Source organism: Syngnathoides biaculeatus, chromosome 5, assembly GCF_019802595.1.
Source record: "Syngnathoides biaculeatus isolate LvHL_M chromosome 5, ASM1980259v1, whole genome shotgun sequence".
NCBI lineage: Eukaryota > Metazoa > Chordata > Actinopteri > Syngnathiformes > Syngnathidae > Syngnathoides > Syngnathoides biaculeatus.
Window position 1 is genome coordinate 16853498 of NC_084644.1, and position 24251 is coordinate 16877748.

General features: G+C 41.7%; 1 protein-coding gene across 1 annotated transcript; it reads left to right on the forward strand.

Annotated features, from left to right (window-relative positions):
• Positions 1-30: 30 nt before the first annotated feature.
• Positions 31-22713, forward strand: cep76 (centrosomal protein 76). The gene is made up of 13 exons (XM_061819948.1): positions 31-429; positions 1335-1490; positions 1628-1712; positions 1799-2023; positions 2140-2325; positions 6325-6422; positions 9104-9232; positions 9335-9523; positions 16450-16616; positions 17382-17541; positions 17689-17862; positions 18834-19051; positions 22245-22713. The coding sequence occupies exons 1-13, from the start codon at positions 367-369 to the stop codon at positions 22381-22383; spliced, it is 1989 nt and encodes a 662-aa protein (XP_061675932.1). The 5' UTR covers positions 31-366; the 3' UTR covers positions 22384-22713.
• The last annotated feature ends 1538 nt before the right edge of the window (positions 22714-24251 follow it).

Below are 24251 nucleotides of genomic sequence, written 5' to 3' on the forward strand. Positions count from 1 at the left end.
ATTTTTGACTCGCGCCTGAAAGGTCTTTTTTAAACACAAGTCGCAGAGAATGACGTAACGCCCCAGAGAACTAGTTCTTTCCAAAGAAATTACACAAAATATTTTCTCACCAGAAGTATATAAACGTTTTTATTTTGTTTCTTTTCAAGTTAACATGTGATCTATGTATTATTAAAATTGTATGACTACGCGTCGTCAGGCATATGCAAAGACACATTCCCGCTCGCTTCCAGCTGCAGACAGAGCATTTCGGTGTGTGTTTACGTTGATCCTGACTGAGATCAAGCTGACATTGTAGTCATTAAATTTACCCAAAATTGGACTCCCGCTAGCGTTTTTGAAACTCTTCTCAGTCAAGTTGCTGTGATGGCTCTACGTCCAGAGAAGGTCTCCGAGCTGAAACAAATCATTCACAGCCATCTGATCAAGGTGAAGATCCCGTAACTGAAATGACAAGTTGTGTACGTCGGTCTCCTGTCACATGCATGATCTTTTGCACGGACACAAACTGTAGCACTTTTACAACCGCTTCTTCAAGAGCGTAGTTATGAGTCTTCTATTGAATATTTCAATAGGGTAGCTTCAGTATAGAGTGTTGTTATACCTCAGCCATGTGAGAAACTATTTCCAGTGATTGCGAAACACGTGTTACATGCAAATCAGAATTAAATTATAGACTTAACACCTTTCTTGCGATTTTTTTACTTGTCCCATGAGCTTGTGGCGACCCTCTTTGAAAAGCGTCACTTGCATGACTGAAGGTTCAAAAGTATCAGTCTTTTGATCTGAGAAGTAATTTAAAAGCAGGAAAATCTGATACTTAAAATATTGGTATTTCAGTATCGATCCACACATCCCTACCTCATCTATTGACTAAACAAATGGAACATAAACGAAACTCAAGATCCTGGAGAGAATTTGACTTGGTGACCAGTCCAGGGTGTGCCCTGGCTCTGACTCAGTCAATTGAGTTACCCACGACCCCAATGAGGATATCCAGCATCACTTTCTCATATATAGTAGATTGAAGGCAAATGAGATGTAATAGGGCCAAACTCCTTTTTTTAAGTTAATACCAGTCAGTTGAAGTTGCTAACCTCCTGCAATTCTGAGCTGACTTTTCATTCAATTTGATATGATTGATCATGTGATTTTTTTGTTTGTTTGTTTTTAATTGCCTAATCAGTTTGGTTTGACTGTCCAAAGCAAATGGACGTTGTTTACAGAAGTCCATATTTAGTGGTTGCAGTAAATTTGATCTTTTTTTGTCGATTTGTAAATTAAAGCGAATATGCAATGTGATCTTTTTCCCTATTCTATTGTCTCTGCATTAGATGGATATTCATGGGAAGATCCGAGAGGCGCTGTCTGAGACTTTGAGGAATGATAAAAGTACTGCACATCAAACATTATCTGAGGCCGACTTCCTCCATGCACTGCAGCGCAGGGGCATCATAGATGAAGTGATGAAGGATCTACGCTTTTCGGAGGTTGTTCCCCATTCTTACTGTGATTTTTTTTTTTTTTTTTTTGCAACAAAGCAAATCTTTTTATTCTGTTAATCTGCTGTGTATGGATCAATTTGTTCAAATAAAATGTCCCCCCCCCCCACATTTTACTGTGCTAGGTAGCATCTAAACATATGGAAACACGATCGCCTCCCAAATCCAACCCGCAGTTGATTGATGAACAAAACATTCGGCTGACAAAAAGTACAAAATATTATGAGAAAATAAGTAAAAATAATCTAAATGGCTGAAAACCTATGCAATACTAAAACTGTTTTTTGATGTTGCAGCCAATTTAGATCCATCCAAACGGTACCTGTATTTGCAAGTACTAGGGGGTAGGGCCTTCTTGGAACACCTCCAGGAGCCTGAGCCTTTACCTGGTCAGGTCTGCTCCACATTCAAGTTATTCCTGCACTTCCGAAATCAGAGGTTCCACTCCAAGCCAGTGCCCTGCGCCTGTGACCCTGACTTGCAGGAGAGCTTCCTGTTCCAGATCCACATAGATGGCACAGGTACATGGAAATGACAACTGGAATTGTGCCATTGTTACATGTAGCGGTTTGCTGTGTTCTAAAAATGACTTTAAATTCAAATATAAATGCTGTAACAGTTTCTTTTGATTTTGTAGGAGAGGGAAGTAAGATGGCAGATGCAACTACTATGCTATCCATTTGCGATCCAGTTCATTTGGTGCTGATCAAGACTGACAACTCCAGTGAGACGACGCTGGTATCATCCTACTTCCTGGACTGGAGGACAGCCCTTAGTTCACCCAGTGGGAAGACATGTTTGGCTGTGGAACTGATGGGTGTGGGTAAGAGAAAAAAATCTTTTTATTTTCTTTTAAGGGTGTTTTAAAGCATAAAGTCAAGAGTTATTGTATAATGGGTATAAAGCGTCTAAACACCTCTGTTCAAATGCCAGGTTTTTGTTATATGGAAAAATGACATCACAGTGAATAGTAAGAAATCGGTGAGGTTGGATGGAGAGCATTTGTGAACAGCAGTCTTCAGCTTGGCCCACAGATTCTTGATTGGATTCAGGTCTGGACTTTGACTTGGCCATTCTAATACACGGATATGTTTATTTGTGAACCATTCCATTGTAGATTTGGCTTTATGTTTTGGATCATTGTCCTGTTGGAAGATAACTCTCCGTCCCAGTCTCAGGTCTTTTGCAGACTCCAACAGGTTTTCCTCCAGAATGGTCCTGTATTTGTCTCCATTCATCTTCCCATGAATTTTAACCTTCTTCCCTGTCCCTGCTGAAGAAAAGCAGGACCAAACCATGAGGCTTCCATCACCATGTTTGACAATGGGGATGGTGTTTTCAGGGTGATGAGCTATGTTGCTTTTATGCCAAACATATCGTTTTGCATTGTGGCCAAAAAGTTCGATTTTGGTTTCATCTGATCACCGCACCTTCTTCCACATGTTCGGTGTGACTCCCAGGTGGCTTGTGGCAAACTTTACTTTTTATGAATATCTTTGAGAAATGGCTTTCTTCTTGGCACTTCCATAAAGGCCAGATTTGTGGAGTGTACGACTGATTGTTATCCTATAGACAGACTCTTCCACCTCAGCTGTAGATCTCTGCAGTCCATCCAGTGAGATCATGGGCCTCTTGGGTGCATCCCTGATCAGTCTTCTCCTTGTTCGAGTGTAAAATTTAGAGGGACGGCCGGGCATTGGTAGATTTGCAATGGTCTAATACTCCTTGCATTTCAGTACGATTGCATGCACAGTGCTCCTTGAGATGTTTAAAGCTTGGGAATCTTTTTTTGTATCCAAATCTGGCTTTAAACTTCTAAACAACAGTATCGTGGACCTGCCTGGTGTGTTCCTTGGTCTTCATGATGCTCTCTGCACTTTAAACAGAACCCTTAGACTATCACAGAGCAGGTGCATTTATACAGAGACTTGATTACACACAGGTGGATTCTATTTATGATCATCAGCCAACATTGGATCATTCAGAGATCCTCACTGAACTTCTGGAGTGAGTTTGCTGCACTGAAAGTAAAGTGGCCGAATAATATTGGACGCCTTACTTTTCAGGTTTTTATTTCGTGAAAAAACAAGTATAAAATTTCTAAAAAATTTCATTCCACTTCACGATTGTGTCCCACTTGCTGTTGATTCTTGACAAACATTTTTTTGTATATCTTTATGTTTTCTGACAAAAATTTGGCGAAAGGTTTAAAAATTCAAGGTGTCCGAATACTTTCACAAGGCAGTGTACTAAGGTAATGTATCTAGACTTTTGACCCAAAAGAAAATTCCCCAAGAAATTTGGTCTCTCATTATTGTAGCATGTAACAAATTCAAAGAATTTTGATGATCCTGACTGACCTGAAACAGGAGCGGTTTAGTCAGATTTGACAGACAAAAAATATGAAATTTGTTTTTACAGTCTATGTAAACTTCTGCCTTCAATTGTATGTTCAATTCTATGGCCCAACTTCATTGGAATTGGGGTTTGTATTCGAGACAACCCTCAATTCGATAGTAGTAGTCATGTACATCTTTGCCACTGCAAACTACAACCACAGTCTTCTTTTTGTTTCAGCTTGTCCCGTTAGGGGTCGCCACAGCGTGTCATCTTTTTCTGTCTTCTTCTATTGGGCATCCTCCTCTCGAACACCCACTGTCTTCATGTCCTCCCTCACAACATTCAAAAACCTTTTCTTTGGTCTTCCTCTCACTCTTTTGCCTGGCAGCTTCATCCTCAGCACCCTTCTACCAATATACTCACTCTCTCGTCTCTGAACATGCCATCTAGGTCTGCTCTCTAACCTTGTCTCCTAAACATCCAACTTTGGCTGTCCCTCTAATGAGCTCATTTCTAATCCTATCCAACCAGTTCACACCTAGCGAGAATCTCAGCATCTTTATTTCTGCCACCTCCAGTTCTGCTTCCTGTTGTTTCTTCAGTGCCACCGTCTCTAATCCGTACATCATGGCCGGCCTCACCACTGTTTTGTAAACTTTGCCCTTCATCCTAGCAGAGACTCTTCCGTCACATAGAACACCAGACACCTTCTGCCAACTGTTCCACCCCGCTTGGACCCATTTCTTCCCTTCCTTACCACACACTCTGTTGCTCTGTATTGTTGACCCCAAGTATTTGAAGTCGTCCACCCTCGCTATCTCTTCTCCCTGGAGCGTCACTTTTCCTCCTCCACCCCTCTCATTCACGCACATATATTCTGGTTTACTTAGGCTAATCTTCATTCCTCTCCATCTACTTACACAATACTGGCACCAGTCAACATATTTCAATCACTATCCTTAATCACCTATACTTGCTGCGCATCCTTCCCATCTCTATCCCTCTGTCTGGCCATCCTGTAGAACTCCTTTTCTCCTTCTTTCGTATCCAACCTGGAGTACATGTTGTCATATGCCTCTTGTTTAGGCTTTGCCATCTCTACATTTACCCTATGACGCATCTCAATGTATTCCTTCCGCCTCTCCTCAGTACTCTCCATGTCCCAGTTCTTCTTCGCTAAGGTCTTCCCTTGGTTGACTTACTGTATTTTGGGCTTCTACCACCAAGTGTCTTTCTCCCCTTTCCTACCAGAAGACACACCAAGTACTTTCCTGCCTGCCTCTGAATACCTTGGCAGTAGTATTCCAGTATTCTGGGAGCTCTTCCTTTCCGGAAGGCCACACAACATTCTTCCACACCCTCTGCTCTACCTTTGTCTTCTTAGTCCTGCTACCCACTACCAGAGTCATCCTACAAACCGCCATCCTATGCTGTCGAGCTACACTCTCCCCCACCACAACCTTACAGTCGGTAACCTCCTTCAGATTACACCGTCTGCACAAAATATAATCCACCTGCGTGGTTCTACCTCACTCTATGTTCCTGTCTCTTCTTGAAACAAATGTTCACCACTGCCAATTCCAACCATTTTGCGAACTCCACCACCGTCTCCCCCTCAAAGTTCCTTTGCTGAATGTCATACTTACCCATCACTTCTTCATCGCCCCTGTTTCCTTCGCCAACATGTGCATTGAAATCTGCACCAATCACAACTCTCTTTCTCTCTGGCATGCTCAGGACTACTTCGTCTAGTTCCTTCCAAAATTTCTCTTTCAACTCAAGGTCACATCCTATACAATACACAATACCCTCAATTTCAAATTTCAGGCTCATCACTGAATGTGACCTCCAAGACATTCTTAGCCAGCTCTTCTTTTACAATAACACCTACTCCATTTCTCTTCCCATCTACTCCATGGTAAAATAATTTAAATCCTGCACCTAAACTTCTAGCCTTACTCCCTTTCCACTTGCTCTCCTGTATGCACAATATATCAACCTTTCTTGTAATCATCATGTCAACTAACTCCTGAGCTTTTCCTGTCATCGTCCCAACATTCAAAGTCCCTACACATAGCTGTAGGGTTTGTGCCATTCCTCTTTTTCTTCCGACTAAGCCACTTTCCTCCTCTTTTTTGTCTTCGACCTACATTATCTGAATTTCTACCTACGCCTAATAGATTAACATTTCAGGGTGCAGGTGTAGGAAGCCCGGGCCACGACCTAACTGTTGTAAAAGTCGAATGATGAACGGTCACATATGTTTGGCACAGTTTTACGCTGGATGCCCTTCCGACGCAACCATCTGCATTTATCTGGGCTTGCCACCGACCAACAGGTAGCACAAATAGAAGAAGCAATCAAACAAAGTCAAACTACAACCACAGTAATAAACATAAAGTACAAACATCCAGTATATTTTTTTTCCAGTATATTTTTTTGCATTATATCAACTCAACTGAAGTGACCATTTTCTCACCAGGAAGTGAATGCAAGTTACCGGCTGGAGTTTTGACAGTCCGTCTCGAATTCTATCCTTCTCTCGCAGAGACACTGAGCACTGATATCATCAGCACACAGGTAAATTAGTCCAACAAGTCCAATCTTTTTTTTGTATAGCTCTTAGTTACAAAAGAGTCTCAAAATTCTTCAAAGGCCCAAAAGATGGCAATGATTGAACATTCCCTAATCTAATACCCCCCACCCCCCACCCCCAATCAGGAAGGAAAGATTCAAAACCCATTCAGAGGGAAAACAAATACTGACAAGGGACGGAAGATGGTCGGTTGGTCATCTTGTCCCCCAGATTATCGTCTGCCATGTGGGCGACCTAGGTTCTATAACCCGACTGTACCATCCCAAGGAATCACGGCTACGGTATCCTTGAGCAAGACACTCATAACCCGAACTGCTGCTTGGGTGCTTCTGCTGCCCCAAGCAGCAGTCCAGGGGTGCCCAAACAGGGTGGGGGGGCTGCTGTGTGTATCGTCGCTGTAATATGCTGGGGGGGGAGGGCTGATCACAGCAACTGCAGTAGAGAAAGCAAGAGGAAGACAGCAAATAGGATACCGTCTTGCTTGAGGACATCTCACTGTGCACATGCACACCTTTAGGTGAACATGCACAGTGATATGTCAGAAGAGGCCAGGATTGGTCAAACCGAATGTCAATCAATCTACCCGCATGATCCATGTGATCCTCGTTATAAGGGCAAGCTGCTGTACACTGTTCATCAACATAGCTCAAGACGCTGCAGTGTTTCTGACTCAGGATGTGGCCCAGTCGGTCAAAGCACAATCCTCCATGGCAACGACTCAGTGGAAGTGGTCCATCTAAGATTTTGTCTCAGTTGGCCAGTGCCAAACAACAGCAGCCTCAAATTCGGTCAACGTCACTTAAACCTCTCTCTGATGTGGAGACAAGAGGGGAAGAGACAGGACAAGTGGCAGTAAAACAGGCCGACATGTATTGTAACTAAATGTAAGTAGAAAAGTAGGAATAAATTTCAAGTGAACTTTCAGCCACTGGAGGCTGAATAGAATTAGAAAATGAAGAGAAAAATCATGAGAGCCTGCAAATGTCTTTCTGGGTCTCGTAGTCAACAAAAGACCTGTGTTTCGCAAGTGTAGGTTTCAGAACAACACATATGGTACAACTAACTTAGCGAGATACAGTGAAGAAAATATGTAAGTATTTGAACACCCTGCTATATTATAAGTTCTCCCACTTAGAAATCATGGAGGGGTCTGAAATTTTAATCGTAGGTGCATGTCCACTGTGAGAGAGATAATCTAAAAAGACAAATCCAAAAATCACAATGTTATGATTTTTTTTTTAACGATTTGTGTGATACAGCTGCAAATAAGTTTTTGAACACCTGTCTATCAGCTAGAATTCTGACCCTCAAAGACCCGTTAGTCCGCCTTTAAAAGTCCACCTCCACTCCATGTATTATCCTGAATCAGACCTGTGTAAGGTCGTTAGCTGCACAAACACACCTGTCCCTCCATACAATCAGTAAGACTCAAACTTGTAACATGGCCAAGACCAAAAAACTGTCCAAAGACACCAGAGACAAAATTGTACAACTCCACACGGTTAGAAAGGGGAACAGAGAAATTGCCAAGCAGCTTGGTGAAAAAAGGTCCACTGTCGGAGCAATCATTAAAAAATGGAAGAAGCTAAACATGATGGAATCAGCCCAGGACTACACGACAGGACTTGGTCAATGATCTTAAAAGTGCTAGGACCACCGTTTCCTGTACCAAATATTAACATTGGTTTTCTCAGGTGTTCAAATACTTATTTGCAGCTGTATCACACCAATAAATCATTAAAAAAATATACATTATTGTTTCTGGATTTTTCTTGTTAGATTATTTCTGTCATAGTGGACATGCACCTATGATGAAAATTTCAGAGCTCTCCATGATTTCTAAGTGGGAGAACTTGCAATGTATCGGGGTGGTCAAATACTTATTTTCTTCACTGTAAGTATGGGGCAAAATATGTCTCAAAATTATTGGTACGTGTTTTCCAGACCCACAAGTATTTCCGTTATTTACATGTTTTTGAACTCCAATAAATACGTCTGTGATTCTCACGTTTTTATATTCCACAAACACAGTGCTTCCTTCCCCCCTGTCACGGACACACACATGCACACACACACAAAATTAGCTCCATCTGCTGGATGTAACTTAATGAAAATTGTTCATGTTAGCCGAGGTTCCCCCAAGTCATAGCCCTGCTGCCCCCAGTTTGAAAAACACTGCACAAATATATCTGTTATTCTCTTTTTTTCCATCCATCCATCCATCCATCCATCCATCCATCCTCAGAGCCACTTATCCTCACAAGGGTTGCGAGTGTGCTGGAGCCACTGGAGTGCAAATTATTTGGGGATTTGAAAACCACAGGTTAATCATGAATTGAAAAACGGCTGTGTGAATCAGAGATACAATATTTGGTTGTTTGAAAAACAAGTTTTAGGACCTCTAATATATGTCGTATAAAATTTGAAGACATATCTCTCCCCTTAGATAAGAGGATGCTAACCCATGTTATATTTTATGAGTGAGTACCAGGACATTAAAATTCCATACCATGTAGACTGGGAGCCAGTGCAAGTTGGCCTTCTAGGGGTAAACAATGATTAAAATACAGTATTTTTCCAATCCAGGTGTTCATCTGTTTAATGCAGATAGCGGCGGTGTGAGCCTTCTTAAGCATATTCATGACACCTTCTATTTGTTATTCAGCAAGCTCTAGAAAGGCAGAGGACAGCAGAGAGGGAGAGGATATTCCTGGTTTATGCCAAACAGTGGTGGAGGGAGTTTCTTGAAATCCGGTCATCAAACCAGTCCAAAATGGTCAAAATCTTTGCACAGGTTTGCTCATGTTTACCCTTTCAAATGTTTTAATTTTATTCAAGTAACATTTGCTGTGTGATTACATGTCACAACTTTGCTAGGTTTCTGTCTAATCTGCAGGATGAAAATGGAATCAACAGACCAGTGTGTTCATATGTGCATATCCTGCGGGCCGGCCGGCTGCTTGAGAGTCCTCGGCGGGCGGCCCGCTTTGTTAGCCTCCTGGCACATGAGAAGGTCCCACTGGTGGGAGGAGGAGAGAGGCATGAGCAGTGGTGCACATTATTGGCTTTCCTGTGTAGAGGAAAGGTAATGTTGATGTTATTACTTTAGTAAAAATTAATTGTAGTTATCAGTGACATCATACACAGCTAATTTTACACACACACAACACACACACACACCACACACACACACACAACACACACACACACCACACACACACACACACACACACACACCCACACACTAACTGTAACATGCATTTTATTTGCACAATATGGTGATCTTGAACACAAAATATATATATTTTTGGGGGGGGGCTTTTGCCTCACAAAGATACATATTTGCAAGGGAATATGAATAATTGAGGGACAGTGACAATGAGGAATTAATTAAGAATGGTTTAAAGTGATTGACTCATGATGTAAGATGTATTGTGTAGGACTAAATGTTAATATCCCTCTATTCATGCATATTTCAGCTCCGATGAAGCTCTGTGGGATGTTCAAATAAGTGATGGCACCCTACGGGTTATCAAGTGGGCTTCCTTCCATCATCAAGTGTTTCGGTGATAGGCCTTCGACACACTCGAGAGGGTTCAGCAGTGAATCCCAGTGTCCCAGGTCCACCCCCTGGGTGCCAGCAATTCTCCTGAAGGCCAACAATTTGCTTGTGTCTGAGTGCTGCCTTTGCCTGTTCTGTTGCGGCCAGCGGTGTCCACTTCCTCCAAGTGGCGAGAATGGGGGCAGTCTGGGCTACCAGCGGATCACTGGAATCTGGTACCTTCATTTCCAGTCTTACTTTGGCGCACTTGTACTCCTCTGCCAGGCTGTAAATGCGCATGTATAACATCCCTTTACCGTAGAGCCCAATGCTGCTAAGGCACCTGGGAAGGCCAAGCAACTTCCTCACAAATGAGCTGATCAGTCTGTCCAGCTTTTCTACCTTTGAGAGTGGGATATCATGGAGGGTTAGTGGCCAAAGGAGTCGAGGAAGTAACCCATACAGCAAGCACCAGAGCTTGAACTTACCAGGAAGCAGGGTTCTGTCGATTCTTTCCAGGCCACTGGCCAACTCCTTTCTGAGCTGCTCTACTTGCTCTTTGTCCTTAAGAGAGGCACTGTACCACTGGCCCAAACTCTTCACAGGCTTCTTGGAGACAATTGCAATTAGTTCCTTACCGATGTGAAAGCGGTGGTTTGACAGTTTTCTCTTGACGATGGAGATGATTCTAGATTTACTCAGCTTGATCTTCATGCGAGTCAGCTCGATGTTTTCCTGGAGCTTTTTTTAGCAATCTTGCAGTACAGGCCTTGGTTGTGGTAAGTGTGGCGGGGTCATCCATGTAGGCGCTGACTGGAGGCAGCCTCACCCCAGGTCTTATTCGCTGCCTTCCAACCATCCAGCGAGAGGCTCGGAGGATGACCTCCATGGCCAGGGTGAATAGGAGCGGGGAGATGGTACACCCAGCCATGATTCCCACTTCAGGTGCTGCCATGCAGTGGTGTACCATGCTGTTGTAACACAGAGCTGGATATCCTTGGAGTAGGCCCTAACCAAGCCTCTTGGCGCTGCTGGGATCTTGAAATAGTCAAGCGGTGTCCACAGAAGATTATGAGGGACTGAGCCAAAGGCGTTTGCTACGTCCACCGAACACCACATGAAGATCTCTTCCCTCTTTTTTGGCGACTTGGATCTGATGCCAGATGACGCTAGTGTGTTCTATGCATCTGGAGAAGCAAGGTATTCCTGCTTTCTGGATTGATGTGTCAAATCAGGTTGTTACCTTGCAAGCATTCTGCTACCCTATGAGCAAGCACGCTGAAGAAAATGTTTCCTTCGACATTTTGGAGGCTGAACTGACTCTGATGAGTCCTCCTTTGGGATAAGAATTCCTCCAGCTCTACGCCAGGCAGTTAGTATCTCCCTCTTCTGCCACATGACCCTCATCAGCTTCCAGAGGAATCGTAGGACATCTGGTGTGTTTTTGTAGAGCCTGTATGGAACTCCATTGGGACTAGGATCTGATGCAGCCCTTGCTCTATGCAGAATATGGGTAATTTGACCCCACCTGGTTGGACTGATGTCCGCTTTTATCCTTTGCAAAGAGACTCTTCACAAATCTCAAGGGATCTTTATAGAAGCGTGATCTTGCTTGCTCTTTCTTTCTACGTTTTTTCCGAACGTTTTCAGCTCTCCTCAGTGCTGCCAGCCTATCCTGGATTTCTTCCTGCCACAGGTTTATGCCCTCCCTCTCCTCCTCTGTGGCCTTCCTCCACAATTTCTTCAGCTGCCTCCTCTCCTTGATCAAGTGCTCTATCTCTTTCTGCCTTCTGGACTTTTGAGGAGCAGCTGGGGCAGCCTGTTTGCCTTCGACGACTCCAAATTGTTCCGCCCTATACGTATAAATAAGGTCACCCATCCTTTCCAGCTTCTTTGGTGCCTCTGATCCCTTCCAAAATGCTGCAGTGATCCATGTTGACCTTCTTCCACAAAGCCTTGTCTACACCCCTGGATCTTCCTCTCTGCAGTTGGTTGGAGAGGTGGCTTGGGTCCAGGTTGCTCTCCTGTGCCTTGTTCCTCCTCCTCCTCCACTGGGACAGGGGTGTTGATGTCCTGCAGACTGTGGTGTGTGTCCTGCTGCTGAACTTCTGCCGACGGACTCAACCTGCTTCTGAAAAAGTAGCTGTCAATGCGATTTACCCGCTGTCCCTTCTTTAGGCACTGTTTCCTGCCCTGGTGAATCTTCAGGCCCTGAGAGGAGGTAACCTTTGCCCAACCACAAACACAGATTTGGATCTTAAGTCCTGCTTTGACTGTCGGAGCTTCATTTATGCAGATTAACTTTCTCGTAGTCTTTTCCGTTCCTGTGTTCATTACCATGTTGTCTGCCGATGAGCCATCTTCCGCCCCTGCAGCCTCAGGGGTTTTTTTCTTCTTAGAGTTTTCTGTAACAATGTTGGTTGGTACCCATAGAGCAGTTGTCCTGGGCCCCGCAGCCACTGGTAGCTAGGCCGAGGCGGCCCCATTAGGGTCTTTTCCCTCCTGCCAGCTGTCTTTTCAGGCTGTCACAAGGTCTTTCCCTTGTTGCCAGCAGCCTTTTCACAGCAGTCACTGGTTCCCTAGATTATCAGATGTGTTATGTAGGACTAGATGTTAATATCCATCTATTCATGCATATTTCTGCTCCAATGAGGCTCTGTGGGATGTTTAAATAAGTGATGGCACCCTACAGGTTATCAAGTGGGCTTCCTTCCATCATCAATTGTTTCGCTGATAGGTTCAGCTGTGTATCTCATTGTCCCAGGTTCACCCCCTAGGTGCCATCAATTCTCTTGTAGGCCCAATTGATGCAGTGTAAAACTCCACTACGTACTCACATGGAGGTTGTAATATATATATATATATATATATATATATATATATATATGTATTTTTTGCGTGAACAAAGAAATCAAGGATAATTCTTTAGTGTACCACATGCAGTACCACCACCATCGACCACGTAAAAATGCCCTACTGTATTTCGAAATTTTGTCATAATTCGAATAGAAATACTCCGAGGAAGGCTCGGTGGCATATCCTGCCCAGTAAGAAAAAGAAAGATTTAAAGTGGGCCTGTCATGAAATAGATGATTTTTGGTATATTATTAATGTAAAACCCACAGCCAATATGGTCCCATGTGTTTTTTCACCACAAAACATGATTTTGACGTATACAGCTTTTTGTAACTCCCGCCATGAAAATCCTCTCAGGGAACAGCCAACAATGTCTCATTCAGCCTCGTCTCGATAGTGTTCATCGCGTACTGCGGCGGCTTTGAATATACACCTAAAAGCAGCATGGCTCGGCTCCACCTCCTTTTTGCCACTGCGGCGCCAAAAATCTGCCACACCGGCTGAGGTGCCGCGTGTCGGTGGTCACAGCTTCTGCGAAGGCTGCGTGTCGGGCTTTGCGACGGGGGCGGCTCTGAAGAACCCATCCAAGAGTGCGTTACTCAGTCGCGTGCGCGCACAAAGCGCCCCAGCTTGACTGTGTTGCTCTGTACTGCGTCGTCTGTGAGCACCCCCCTAAACCAGCACCGTTCGGCTCTGTCATAAGCCACACCGCCTGCGATGAGCCGCGACGGCTCATCGCCGCCGCGGAAGTGGATTGAACTGGGATGCGGTTTGGCCATAATCGCATTTCTTCTGAATATGTCTCGAGACAATAGTATAATATTGCCCTGAGGGCTCGAAAAAATAGTGTAATATTGCCCCGGTAACTTCACTCAATTGTGTGGTGTTGTCCTTTTCGAAAAGAGCTTCGGTGTCAGAAGGAGCGTCTGAAAAATCTGAATATCTCTGTTGTTCGGCTTCCATAGTAGCAGGCACTGCGCGTTTTCAACGGCGGAAATGACGATGACGTCAAGGACAGAGGACCCGACAGAATATGGCGACCGACCACTTGGATGTCGAGGGACACTAAATTGTGCAACTTTGCGCATGGATGACGCACGATCCGCTCACATTTATTTTTTTGTTTAGACATTGAAGTGAATGCTGTTATGTATTTTTCATTACAATATCCATTTTAGAATGTTTGTAGGGATGACAGTCCCACTTTAAGGAACCAGTGGCTTGCGAAGTGTGGTCAACTTGACCCGTACGACATAAGTACAGGTGTATTTGTGCATTTATTTAAGACCAATACAGTACAATAAGTCTCGGAAATCTTTTAAATAATATTGTTATGATGTTGCTCACCAATGATCACAAAAGTGCTTCTTCCATTAATGTGTCTTCTTGTGCTTCATACGTCATGCAGGCGTTGAGACATCCATCCGTTAATCGTGAACATAATTCAATTTAATTTGCTATCATGATGGTACGATGGTGAACAGTTCTTGCCGGCAAAGGCATGTCTTTTATTCATTTAATCATCTTGTCTTTATCCGAAGTTGGCAAAATGCTGATTGGCAACGTCGAGTACAAATGCTTTGGTATACTTCCCACCTGTGAATTTAAACACACAGCAGAACCCTCCCTCTCCACAAAGACTGTCCATTCTTGTTGAAAATTTCAGTACCCCTCTTGTTTTTCTCTTTGAGCGACCTTTGTCAAAAGTTTCCATAATTATTGTTCCGACACAATCGGCGTTTGACCGTTCTGCGCCTGTGGTTAGTTTGCTAGTCAGACTCCACGTCATTCTGTCTGAAGATCCGTCCAAATATTCACCATTATTTACAGCCGCGCGTTCAAATCTGTATGGACGTATTCCTCCGTCTTCCCATTCAACCGATACTGCTATTTCTTCATCAGATAAGGATAAATCCGAGAAATCAGCGCTGTCGATGATTGTGTATTCCTTTGTTTACGCACAGGATACGTCACTTCCTGTTTTTTTAAATCATGTGACTTGCCAAAATGGCGGCGCCCATGAAAATTCGTAATTGCCGATAAAATTCTTATCAAAACACCATTAAATGATATCGGATTAACCTTAAATTTTCAAGGTACAGTACATATGACACGACCTATCGGATTAAGGCTTTTGATTGTTCAGTGCCATATTTCTTTAATATATATTTTGGCCATCATATAGCATAAATAATTCCAAAATATTAAACACTTTTATTTCAAAATCAAATATTCTATCGTATATTTAATTTGAAGGTCAGTTGGTGTAGCTCAAGTAATTTAATTGATGCACCAAGACTAAAATGGCATTTTTTTTGTTTTGCTTTATTTCACCCCAAATTATAATCTAATAATTAAAAATTGTACATTTTGGTTTCTTTGTCACAGGACATGAACAATTATTTGAGAAGGAAGATTTTACGATAATATGCATTTTCTTGGCAGAATGGACAATTGGTGAGCACATCTGCCTCACAGTTCTTTGGACCCGGGTTCAAATTTCCACCTCGCCTGTGTGGAGTTTGCGTGTTTTCTCAGTTCCAGCGTGTGTTTTCTCCGGGTACTCCGGTTTCTTCTCACATTCCAAAAACATGCAGAGTTGGTTAATTGAATACTCTAAATTGCCCGTAGATGTGAGTGTGAATGGTTGTTTATATGTGCCCTGTGAGTGATAGCCTCTTGCCCGAAGATAGCTGGGATAGGCTCCAGCACACCCCAATCCAAGTGAGGACAAGCAGAATGAGAGATGAACGGATGAGTTCGTTTTCTTGTGGATTTCCCAGAGCACCACAGGATAAATGTTCCCCGATACTCTACTGTAATGTGTCTGGGAGAACAGACACAACTTTCACAAAGAGGCGCTTGCCAGCTCTGATTTATGAGTTTCATTCCAGAGAAAAATTAATTTGGCCTCATCTGTCCCCAGCCTTTTCAGACGGTGCGGTCCGTATTATTACTACTGCAGTACATCTATCATTCTAAATTGTCCTGAGCTAGAGCCAGCATACTGCACCAGCAGTCAACTTTCATCACACTGCTGTACTGGAAATCATGTTCCAGGATAATGACAGTTGCTTGCTGGCAGTGTCACAAAACACGTTGAAATGCAGCAGGAGAATATTTAACATTACAAATGTGAAAATCAGATGACAAATGTATACAGTGCATTTGTTAATTATTGTCATTATGGATTTTCTTTGGACTTTTTTCCCTATCTTGCACTCACCTGCTATATTGTATAAACGATAAAATAATTTGGTGCTATTATGTGCCGTCTTGGTGCCAAGAAACTATGTTCAAGTAAATTTAGAAGCTTTATTTAAATAACAGTACCGCTTCGCTGCCATGTTGTGGCATCTTCGTTGGTGCCAGTATGTATGTACTATGTTGAGGTGGTTTGAGGAAATTAATTTAGACATCAGTACTATATTGCTTTGTGGCCATCTTATTGAATAATAATAAAGATGTCAATTTGGCATGTTCAGACCATGTTACATTAAAATCGTTGCTTAATTGGGAGTTTAAAGTGGAAATGAAATACTGCCAGACAAATGGTAAGAGACTACCAATAGAATGTTAATCATGTATTTTAACTCCATTTGTGTCACCCACAGGGCGATTGTGAGGACCACTCTACCCTGTTGTGCAGTCTCCTGCTGGGATTCGGCCTTGATGCATATGTGTGTGTGGGCACCAAAGCTAAGGGGATACCTCACACTTGGGTTCTGACCCAAGGGACCGATGGAAGTATAACTTTCTGGGAGAGCCTGACTGCACACAGGTTTGTTTCCATTCACGTAATATCAAAATCTCCTCACATACCAGTCCTTCTTCTGATTGCAGTTCTGTCATGAATGGTGGAGTACAGTTGTTTGAAAAGTGTTTGTCCTTTTCCAGATTTGTTCTTCTTCAAGTGATTCCCATCATCAAACTGCAGTGATTTAAATATTAGTTACAGACAACCCATCCATCCATTTTCTTTGCCACTAATTCTCACACGGGTTGTGGGGAGTGCTGGAGCCTATCCCAGCTGTCAGTGGGCAGGAGGCAGGCTACACCCTGAACTGGTTGCCAGCCAATCGCAGGGCACATAAAGACAAACAGCCGCACTCACAATCACACCTAGGGGCAATTTAGAGTGTCCAATTAATGTTGCATGTTTTTGGAATGTGGGAGTAAACCAGTGTGCCCGGAGAAAACCTATGCAGGCATTGCGAGAACATGCAAACTCCACTCAGGCGGGACTCACCCGGGACCTCAGACCTCTGAGGCCAATGTGTTACCAGCTGCTCCACCGTGCCGCCCCATGCTGAACCATAAACTATAATTAATAAAAGGGGCTTTTATCAAGATCCACACTGATGACATGTAATGGTCCCCACCATGGCCAGTACCTCCATACAAAGTTTTGTGTCATTCTGCATTGTTAATGTTCCTTTGTTGTTTTTAAGTTGGGCAGAATCTACCGTTATCCATCATGCGAATCAATCAGTTAGTATTTTCGTCATCAACCTGAGGATGCTTATTGCTTCAAATGTCTGGTCAGATATCTTCATCAAGCCATAGACCCAGATGCCGCATCTCTGGTCCCCCAGTCCAAACCCTCATACCCCTACCGCACTGTGGGCTGCGTTTTCAACCATCAGAGCTTCCTGGCTAACTGTCAGCCCTCAGACGCTGTGGAACTTTGTGTCTTTGACCTCCAGGTAATGCAGTTTGTGTTTATTCTGTAATGTGCTTTAAAATGTTCTTCAAATACGACTTTTCAGGTTGTCCTAAAAGATAATAAGCTCGGCTTTAGCTTACTATTTCCAGTATTACTTTGAAGAAATGTACAATTTCCCCGCTTTTAGAATCCATCCCGGTGGAAAGCAATGAGTGAAGAGGCTCTGAAGTCAGTGTGTGACCCTGGCACCATCAGGTCTTTGCCCCCACTTCCTCCACTCAGCTCATCATCTCTCGATGCTGCTGCTGTCAGCAATCAGCTTGAGTTGGAGATGCGATGCTTGATATCTGAGCATAGGAAGGTACAACATGATGTGGTGTTAAACAAATCGAGTCTACTTTACATTAGGCTTCACATGTTAGGGATTTTGGGGGCTGAGCGTGAGTTTAAAAAAACAATATCACGAGAAGAGGCAGTGTGTCTATTTAAATGACCTGTTCATTTACTGTATGTACTTGTACTTTTAGTTGCTCAAAAATATATGGTATTTACAATAAATAACATATCTATTTATGCCAGTGAGGCATACTGACAGAAGAACAAATTAATGGTCTTATATTATATGGCATGAAGGACTTGTACTAATTAATATAGCCACTTTTTATGACACTTTTGTTTGTTGGTGTGCCGTGAGATTTTCGATGTGTAAAATACATTACTTGGCTCCATAAAGATGACTACTCTAATCAGGTCCAACCAACATTACAGCATATAATGGGTACTAACGTAATGTAATTAAATTACTTACTGGTAATTGTATTTAAATTACTTAACGCACACCAAAACTGTAGAAGTAGTCTGATTCAGGCCTTACGTTGTCTCTCCCAAACCTCAGACATGTTTTTTTAATTAATTTATTTTTTTAAATAACTTCATTGGCTGTCTGATATTTATAGTACTACGTTGAAAGACACACGGCAGGACTGAAACTGACCTTGTTTATGTACTGTTCACGGTGGCGACGCAGAGTAAATGTCTTTTGCGGAGCTGATCAATGACCATGATTGATTCAGCACAAAATGCAAAATATCGACCGATACCTAAAAGGCCGATCAGATCGGTGTAAAGTGGACTTTATATTCAGGAGTTTGAAGTCATTTTTACTGTTTTGTTTTCTGCACTAAAATGCAAATTAAATCTCCCAAATAGCCACACAGCCTGTGTTGGAAATTATTCTTTATATTAAGTTATTTACACATTGCACTTAATAAAACAATCTGAGTTGAGCTGATGTTGTGCCCAATGTGGTTCTGTATCATTTTACTCCTACAGGTTTTAAATCTGACAACAGTCTGGGACGATCACTTGTCCTACCTGCTGTCCTCAGCCTTGTCAGCATACGAGATGGAGCGCTGCACTGGGGTCTCATGTGGAAATGAGGAATTTCAGGATGCAGTAAGGAGGGCTGTCCCGGAAGGGCACACCTTCAAAGGCTTCCCCATCCATTTCCTGCATCGCAATGCCCGTAGAGCTTTTTCCACATGCCTTAAGTAAGATGGGATTTTTGCTCAATATGACCAACTCAGATGTTACAGGAGCTAGGCAAACTTGATTTGGAAATAATCTTCCCATTTAGAAGAGGTCCTCAGTTTCAGAAGCTGGTGTACCTACATTTTGAGATGTTTTGAAATGACGAACATTACATTGCTGATTTTCGCAGGGGCATATAGGAAGATTAATGTTGTTATACGGAAAAATAAGATTTGGTCAGTTGCTTCCCGTTTTTTGAGATGTATTAGTAAATTAGGTGTTAACAGAAAAATTATCAAACATTTATTGAATGACAGTATGTTCCTCCCAAAGTCTTGACGTGGACTCAGGAGCCAAGTCTGACAGGGGAGTTTTAGCCACAAAAGTTCTCCAATGGCTTCTGGCTTCCATGTTTCATTTGTAGAAAGGCTTGACAGAATATGAGAAATGTGAGGGACCCATCAGACCGTGATAGCCCAAGAGGGAATGTAGTAACATCTGTGGTAGCCTGCAGGCTGAACCGTAGTGCACCAGGCAACCACTATGTTTCGAGCAAATGAGGCTGCCATGACCACCAGGAATATAGTGTAAATGTAACCTTAGGGCCACTTTAACCTCTATTTGTATTGTACGTATTATAGTATCAGTACAAATTAATGCGACGAAACCTTTTGAATGCTTGCGTAATGATTCCCAACCTGTGTGCCGCAGTACATTATTGTGCTGTTGAGTGATATGTTGTGCGGAATTATACAATTAATTGGTCCAAAAATGACTATTTCCCGACGACAAATAATGTGCACTATATTGCCCAAAGTATTTGCTCACCTCCATACACACATATGATATGGAGTGATACCTCATTCTAAATCCATATGCTCAAATATGATGTTGGCGTACCCTTGACAGCTGCAGTAAAACAGCTTCAATTGTGGGAAGGGTTTCAACAAGGTTTAGGAGTGAGTTTATGGGAATTTTTGCCCATTCTTCTAAGAACATATTGGTGAGGTCACAAACCGATGTATGAAAAGGTCTGTCGGTCACTGTTGATTTAAAATAATAAATCAAGAAATTAAAAAAAAAAAACATGAGTGAAGAAAAAATTGACACAAAACATGCACTTTAAACGTTATTTACATCCTTAGTAGTTCCACAAAGCATGCTGGGGGCACTCAAAGGATAAAAAAACAAATAAAATCATTATTTATTTTTCATTATTTATTATTGACTAATGACTTGGCTCTACTGTCAGTGTGTGTGTAAATGTAAACTTCTGCTTACAAATATAAAACTGCAATTGTTCCTCACTGCCTTGTGAGCCTCACCCTGTGGTAGCATGTATGCATGCTATCACAAACGCTAGTTTGAATGCCTGCTACTTATGTAACCATCAAGTTTGGCTGTACATTAATGACGTAGTCAACAAAAATATTTACAGAATTTGGAACTTTGTGCACACACAAGACGCACTGTCCATTTTGGAGAAAAGTGAAGACTTTTAAGTGCATCTTATGGGCTCCAAAATACAGTGCATATAGACCAGGTGTGCTTAATGCAGTTTTGGTTGATCGCATGACGGCGTGCCAAAAAAAAAAAAAAAAAAAACACATTGTATTCATCCACATTGTCCACTCCTCTTTTGTGTGCTTTAAACACAATTAACAGTGTGAATTGGATTACCTAAAAAAAAAACCTTGTTGCGGACCATGTATAGTATGTGCAGGTGTACCTACAGTGCCGTATTTGTCGCTCCTCCATATAGCGTTTGCAGAGCAAAATAGAATATGTGGCCAAATTCAAGGGTGTTGTTTGAAATGCTACACATTGCTTTTTGTGTTGTCTCCTAATGAGTACTTTACATCACGTGAGTTGATCTCAAGTACAAGCAGCATAAATAATCAGTTGTTACATTATAACGTGCCGTGAAAATGATTGGCCCCTTTCCCGATGTTTTTATTTTTTTAATATCTATCACACACAGTTTTCAAATCATCATACCAATTTTACAAAATGCACTTTTCAAATGACAATTCAGTTTATCAAAGCACAAAAAATCCATCCAAACCTTTCTGACCCTGTGTGAATAAGTAATTGCCCCTTAAGCCTAATAACAGGTTGTGCCACCCTTTGGAGAATTTTTTCAGTGCAGCCAAATTGGGGTTTTCTTTCATGAACTGCCTAGTTAAGGTCACACAACATAATGTTCATTTGATTTCTTATCAAATGCTGTGTCATTTTTACACCAGATGTAACGGGTTGCACACCTTCCAAAAAGTTCAGTTTTTCACTCGTCAGTCCACAGAATGTTTCTCCAAAAGTCTTGAGGATCATCAAGATAGTTTTTGGTAAATGTCAGATGAGCCTTTTTATTCTTTGCTGGCAGCGGGGGTTTTCGCCTAGGAACTCCCCCATGGATGCCATTTTTGGCCAGTGTCTTTCTTATGATAGGGTCATGACCCTGATGTTAACGGAGGCTAGCAAGGCCTACAGGTCTTTAGATGTTGTTCAAGGTTCTTTTGTGACTTCCTGGATGAGTCATCGTCACACTCTTGGAGTAATTTTACTTGGTTGTCCACTCCCGAGAGTTGTCACTGTTCCCAAGTTCCTCCATTTGTGGGCAATGGCTCTGACAGTTGTTTGCTGGAGGCCCAAGGCCTTGGAAATTGCTTTGTAACGTTTTTCAGACTGAATGATTTCAATCACTTTTTTCTCATTTCTTCTTGAATTTCTTTGGATCGTGGGAGGATGGATGGGGTCTTAAAATCTTGTAGCCTACTTCACATTCTCTGACAGATTATTTTTGTGATTTCTTGATTCAACAAGTATAATGCTAATCAGGTTTGTGTGTGGCTTGTGAAATTGAACTCACCTTTCCCTAATTTGTGGTTAGTCACAGAAACTTCGTGATTTAACTTGGGGGTGGGGGCAATTACGTTTTCACACACGGTCAGAAACTTTTGATTAATAAATTATATTGTCATTTCAGCATGCATTATATGTATTTTCTTGGTTTGTCTCTGAGTGACATTAAAATGGGTTTGATGATTTGAAACCTTTGCGTGTGATAGATATGCAAAATAAAGAAATTGAAATCAGAACAGGGGAAAATACTTTTTCACAGCACTGTATGTTGTTGTGAGTGACGAATGTATTAAACGTATTGTGTTAATGTTAATTTATGAAGTAATTCCTTTGTCTTGTGTTGTTGTGCAGGTCCCGATTCTGTGAAGAGATTGTGAGTTGTCGTGGTGACCATGTGAGGCTGGCCCTACGTGTTCGAGTCTTTATTTACCCAGAGAATGTATGTGCCGTGTGGCTCATGTTTGCTTGTAAATATCGCTCTGTGCTCTGACATCTTCATGTTGATGTCTGCTCTGATGTCAAAACTGATCAATTTACAGTACTGCATATTGCACATTTAGACTTAAGGTTTGGATATATACAATATTGTGACTGAGAAAGTCACAGGTATGTTTAATGACATTTTTATGATCACCCAAACAGGTTTTTGTCCAGCTATCTCTGTTTTGTCTGTATTAAAGTCCCTTAGACTTGCGTATTTTCACCATTTATATAGTTTTGTTGTAAATAAATATTTATATCATGTAATCAACTTGTTTTAAACCCCTTGCAGTTTTATAACTTACCACAATTACAGTGAATAAAATGCTGATTATTGTCCGATGATGTCGATCACATGGGTGTAAACTCGAATACGATTGAAATGCAGTGGCATCACCTTAATAAGGTGCTTGCAAATACTTCATTTTGTTGAATTAAAACATTTCTGCAAGGAGGAGTGGGTCAAAATATCTCCACAGAGATCTGAAATACTCTGCCAGTTATACAAAAAAAATGCTTGATTTCAGTTGTTGCAGCTGAGGATGGCCCAACCGGTTTTTAGGTTTAGGGGGCCATTACTTTTACAGACAGAATGAAGTAACTGAATGTATCAATTTTTTTCCTTAAATGAAATCCCCATTTAAAAATGCCATTCCAAGTTCACATTGGTTCTATTGCCCATTTACATTTGTTTCATCATCTTAAAGCAATGCAAAAATATAAGAATTTGGGGGAGAGGGCAAACACCTTTCCCGTATCCTATATTATTAAAAAATACTTTATCCATAAAATACATTTAAACATATTTTAGAAATTTCTTTCTACTCATAAAGTGGCAGTCCTGGAAATATTAGTGCTTAGTTTGAGATGTAATTGCTGCAAATTTCTACTGAGTAGGAAAAAAAAAAGCAGACTGCAGTGCAACAATCCATGCACCTGCTGCAGTGTTATACTTTGAAGTAGTAGTTACCAACCTTTTTTGTTGCACCACGGACCGTTTTAGGGTATGCTTTTTTTTTTCTTTTTTTTTACGGCTCTGCTGTCATTGTGTGGCATATGTACAGTATACACCAAAAATAAATTCACACAATCATGTTAAAAATAAATGCTTAATGCATGAAATACTGAACTCACCATAATGCATAACCATTACACGTTGTGGTGGTTTTATGGTTTCATAGCTTTATTAGCAAGGCTGTCACCACATTACATATTTCTGGGTGTGATGAATCACCTATTGCAATGAATCCATAACACACGTAGGAATCTTGGTACTGTATTTTCTTTCAATTGCCGCTTTCTTTTTGGTGGCAGTCTGTGACCAATGTTCCCTCAATTTTTTTTCTGTTTTTGAGCAAACATGAAACCCCTGAGCAGTCCCTTTGACCACTATGAGCAGCGTCAGAAGTGCCATCCATTGAAGTTGCATGACTTATAAAAAAAATCAGACCACACTGTTTACATTTCCATCAGAACACTTTTATTAAGAACAATTGTATTTAAGTTTTTGCAGACTTACAATACAATGAAAATGTGAACAAATGTCTGTTCTTTTAACTCCACAAAAAATACATTGCTAACCAAACAAAGACAACTCTAAATTATATATTTGAAAGCCCTCTTTAACATTTCATTCTTTTTTAAATTCACAATCATATCAACGCCTGTTTTTCTTGATGTAAAACTGAATTATTGCTTTCAGAATATTCTTTTGCGGTGCATCCTGACAACTGAATGATACGTTATTTTGCTCCCAGTATTTCATATACAAGAACTAGCTTTTTGTGCACTGTATTCTGTGCTTTCAGCCATGATGAAGGTGTGCCAAGGTGGAACTTTAACGACTAATTGATTGATCAATTGATCTGTTACACTGAC

Coding starts and splice junctions, on each gene's coding strand:
- cep76 (XM_061819948.1), top strand. CDS start 367: ATGGCTCTACGTCCAGAGAAGGTCTCCGAGCTGAAACAAATCATTCAC. Junction 2,024..2,139: donor GATCCACATAGATGGCACAG/GTACATGGAAAT, acceptor TTGATTTTGTAG/GAGAGGGAAGTAAGATGGCA. Junction 9,524..16,449: donor CTTTCCTGTGTAGAGGAAAG/GTAATGTTGATG, acceptor TGTCACCCACAG/GGCGATTGTGAGGACCACTC.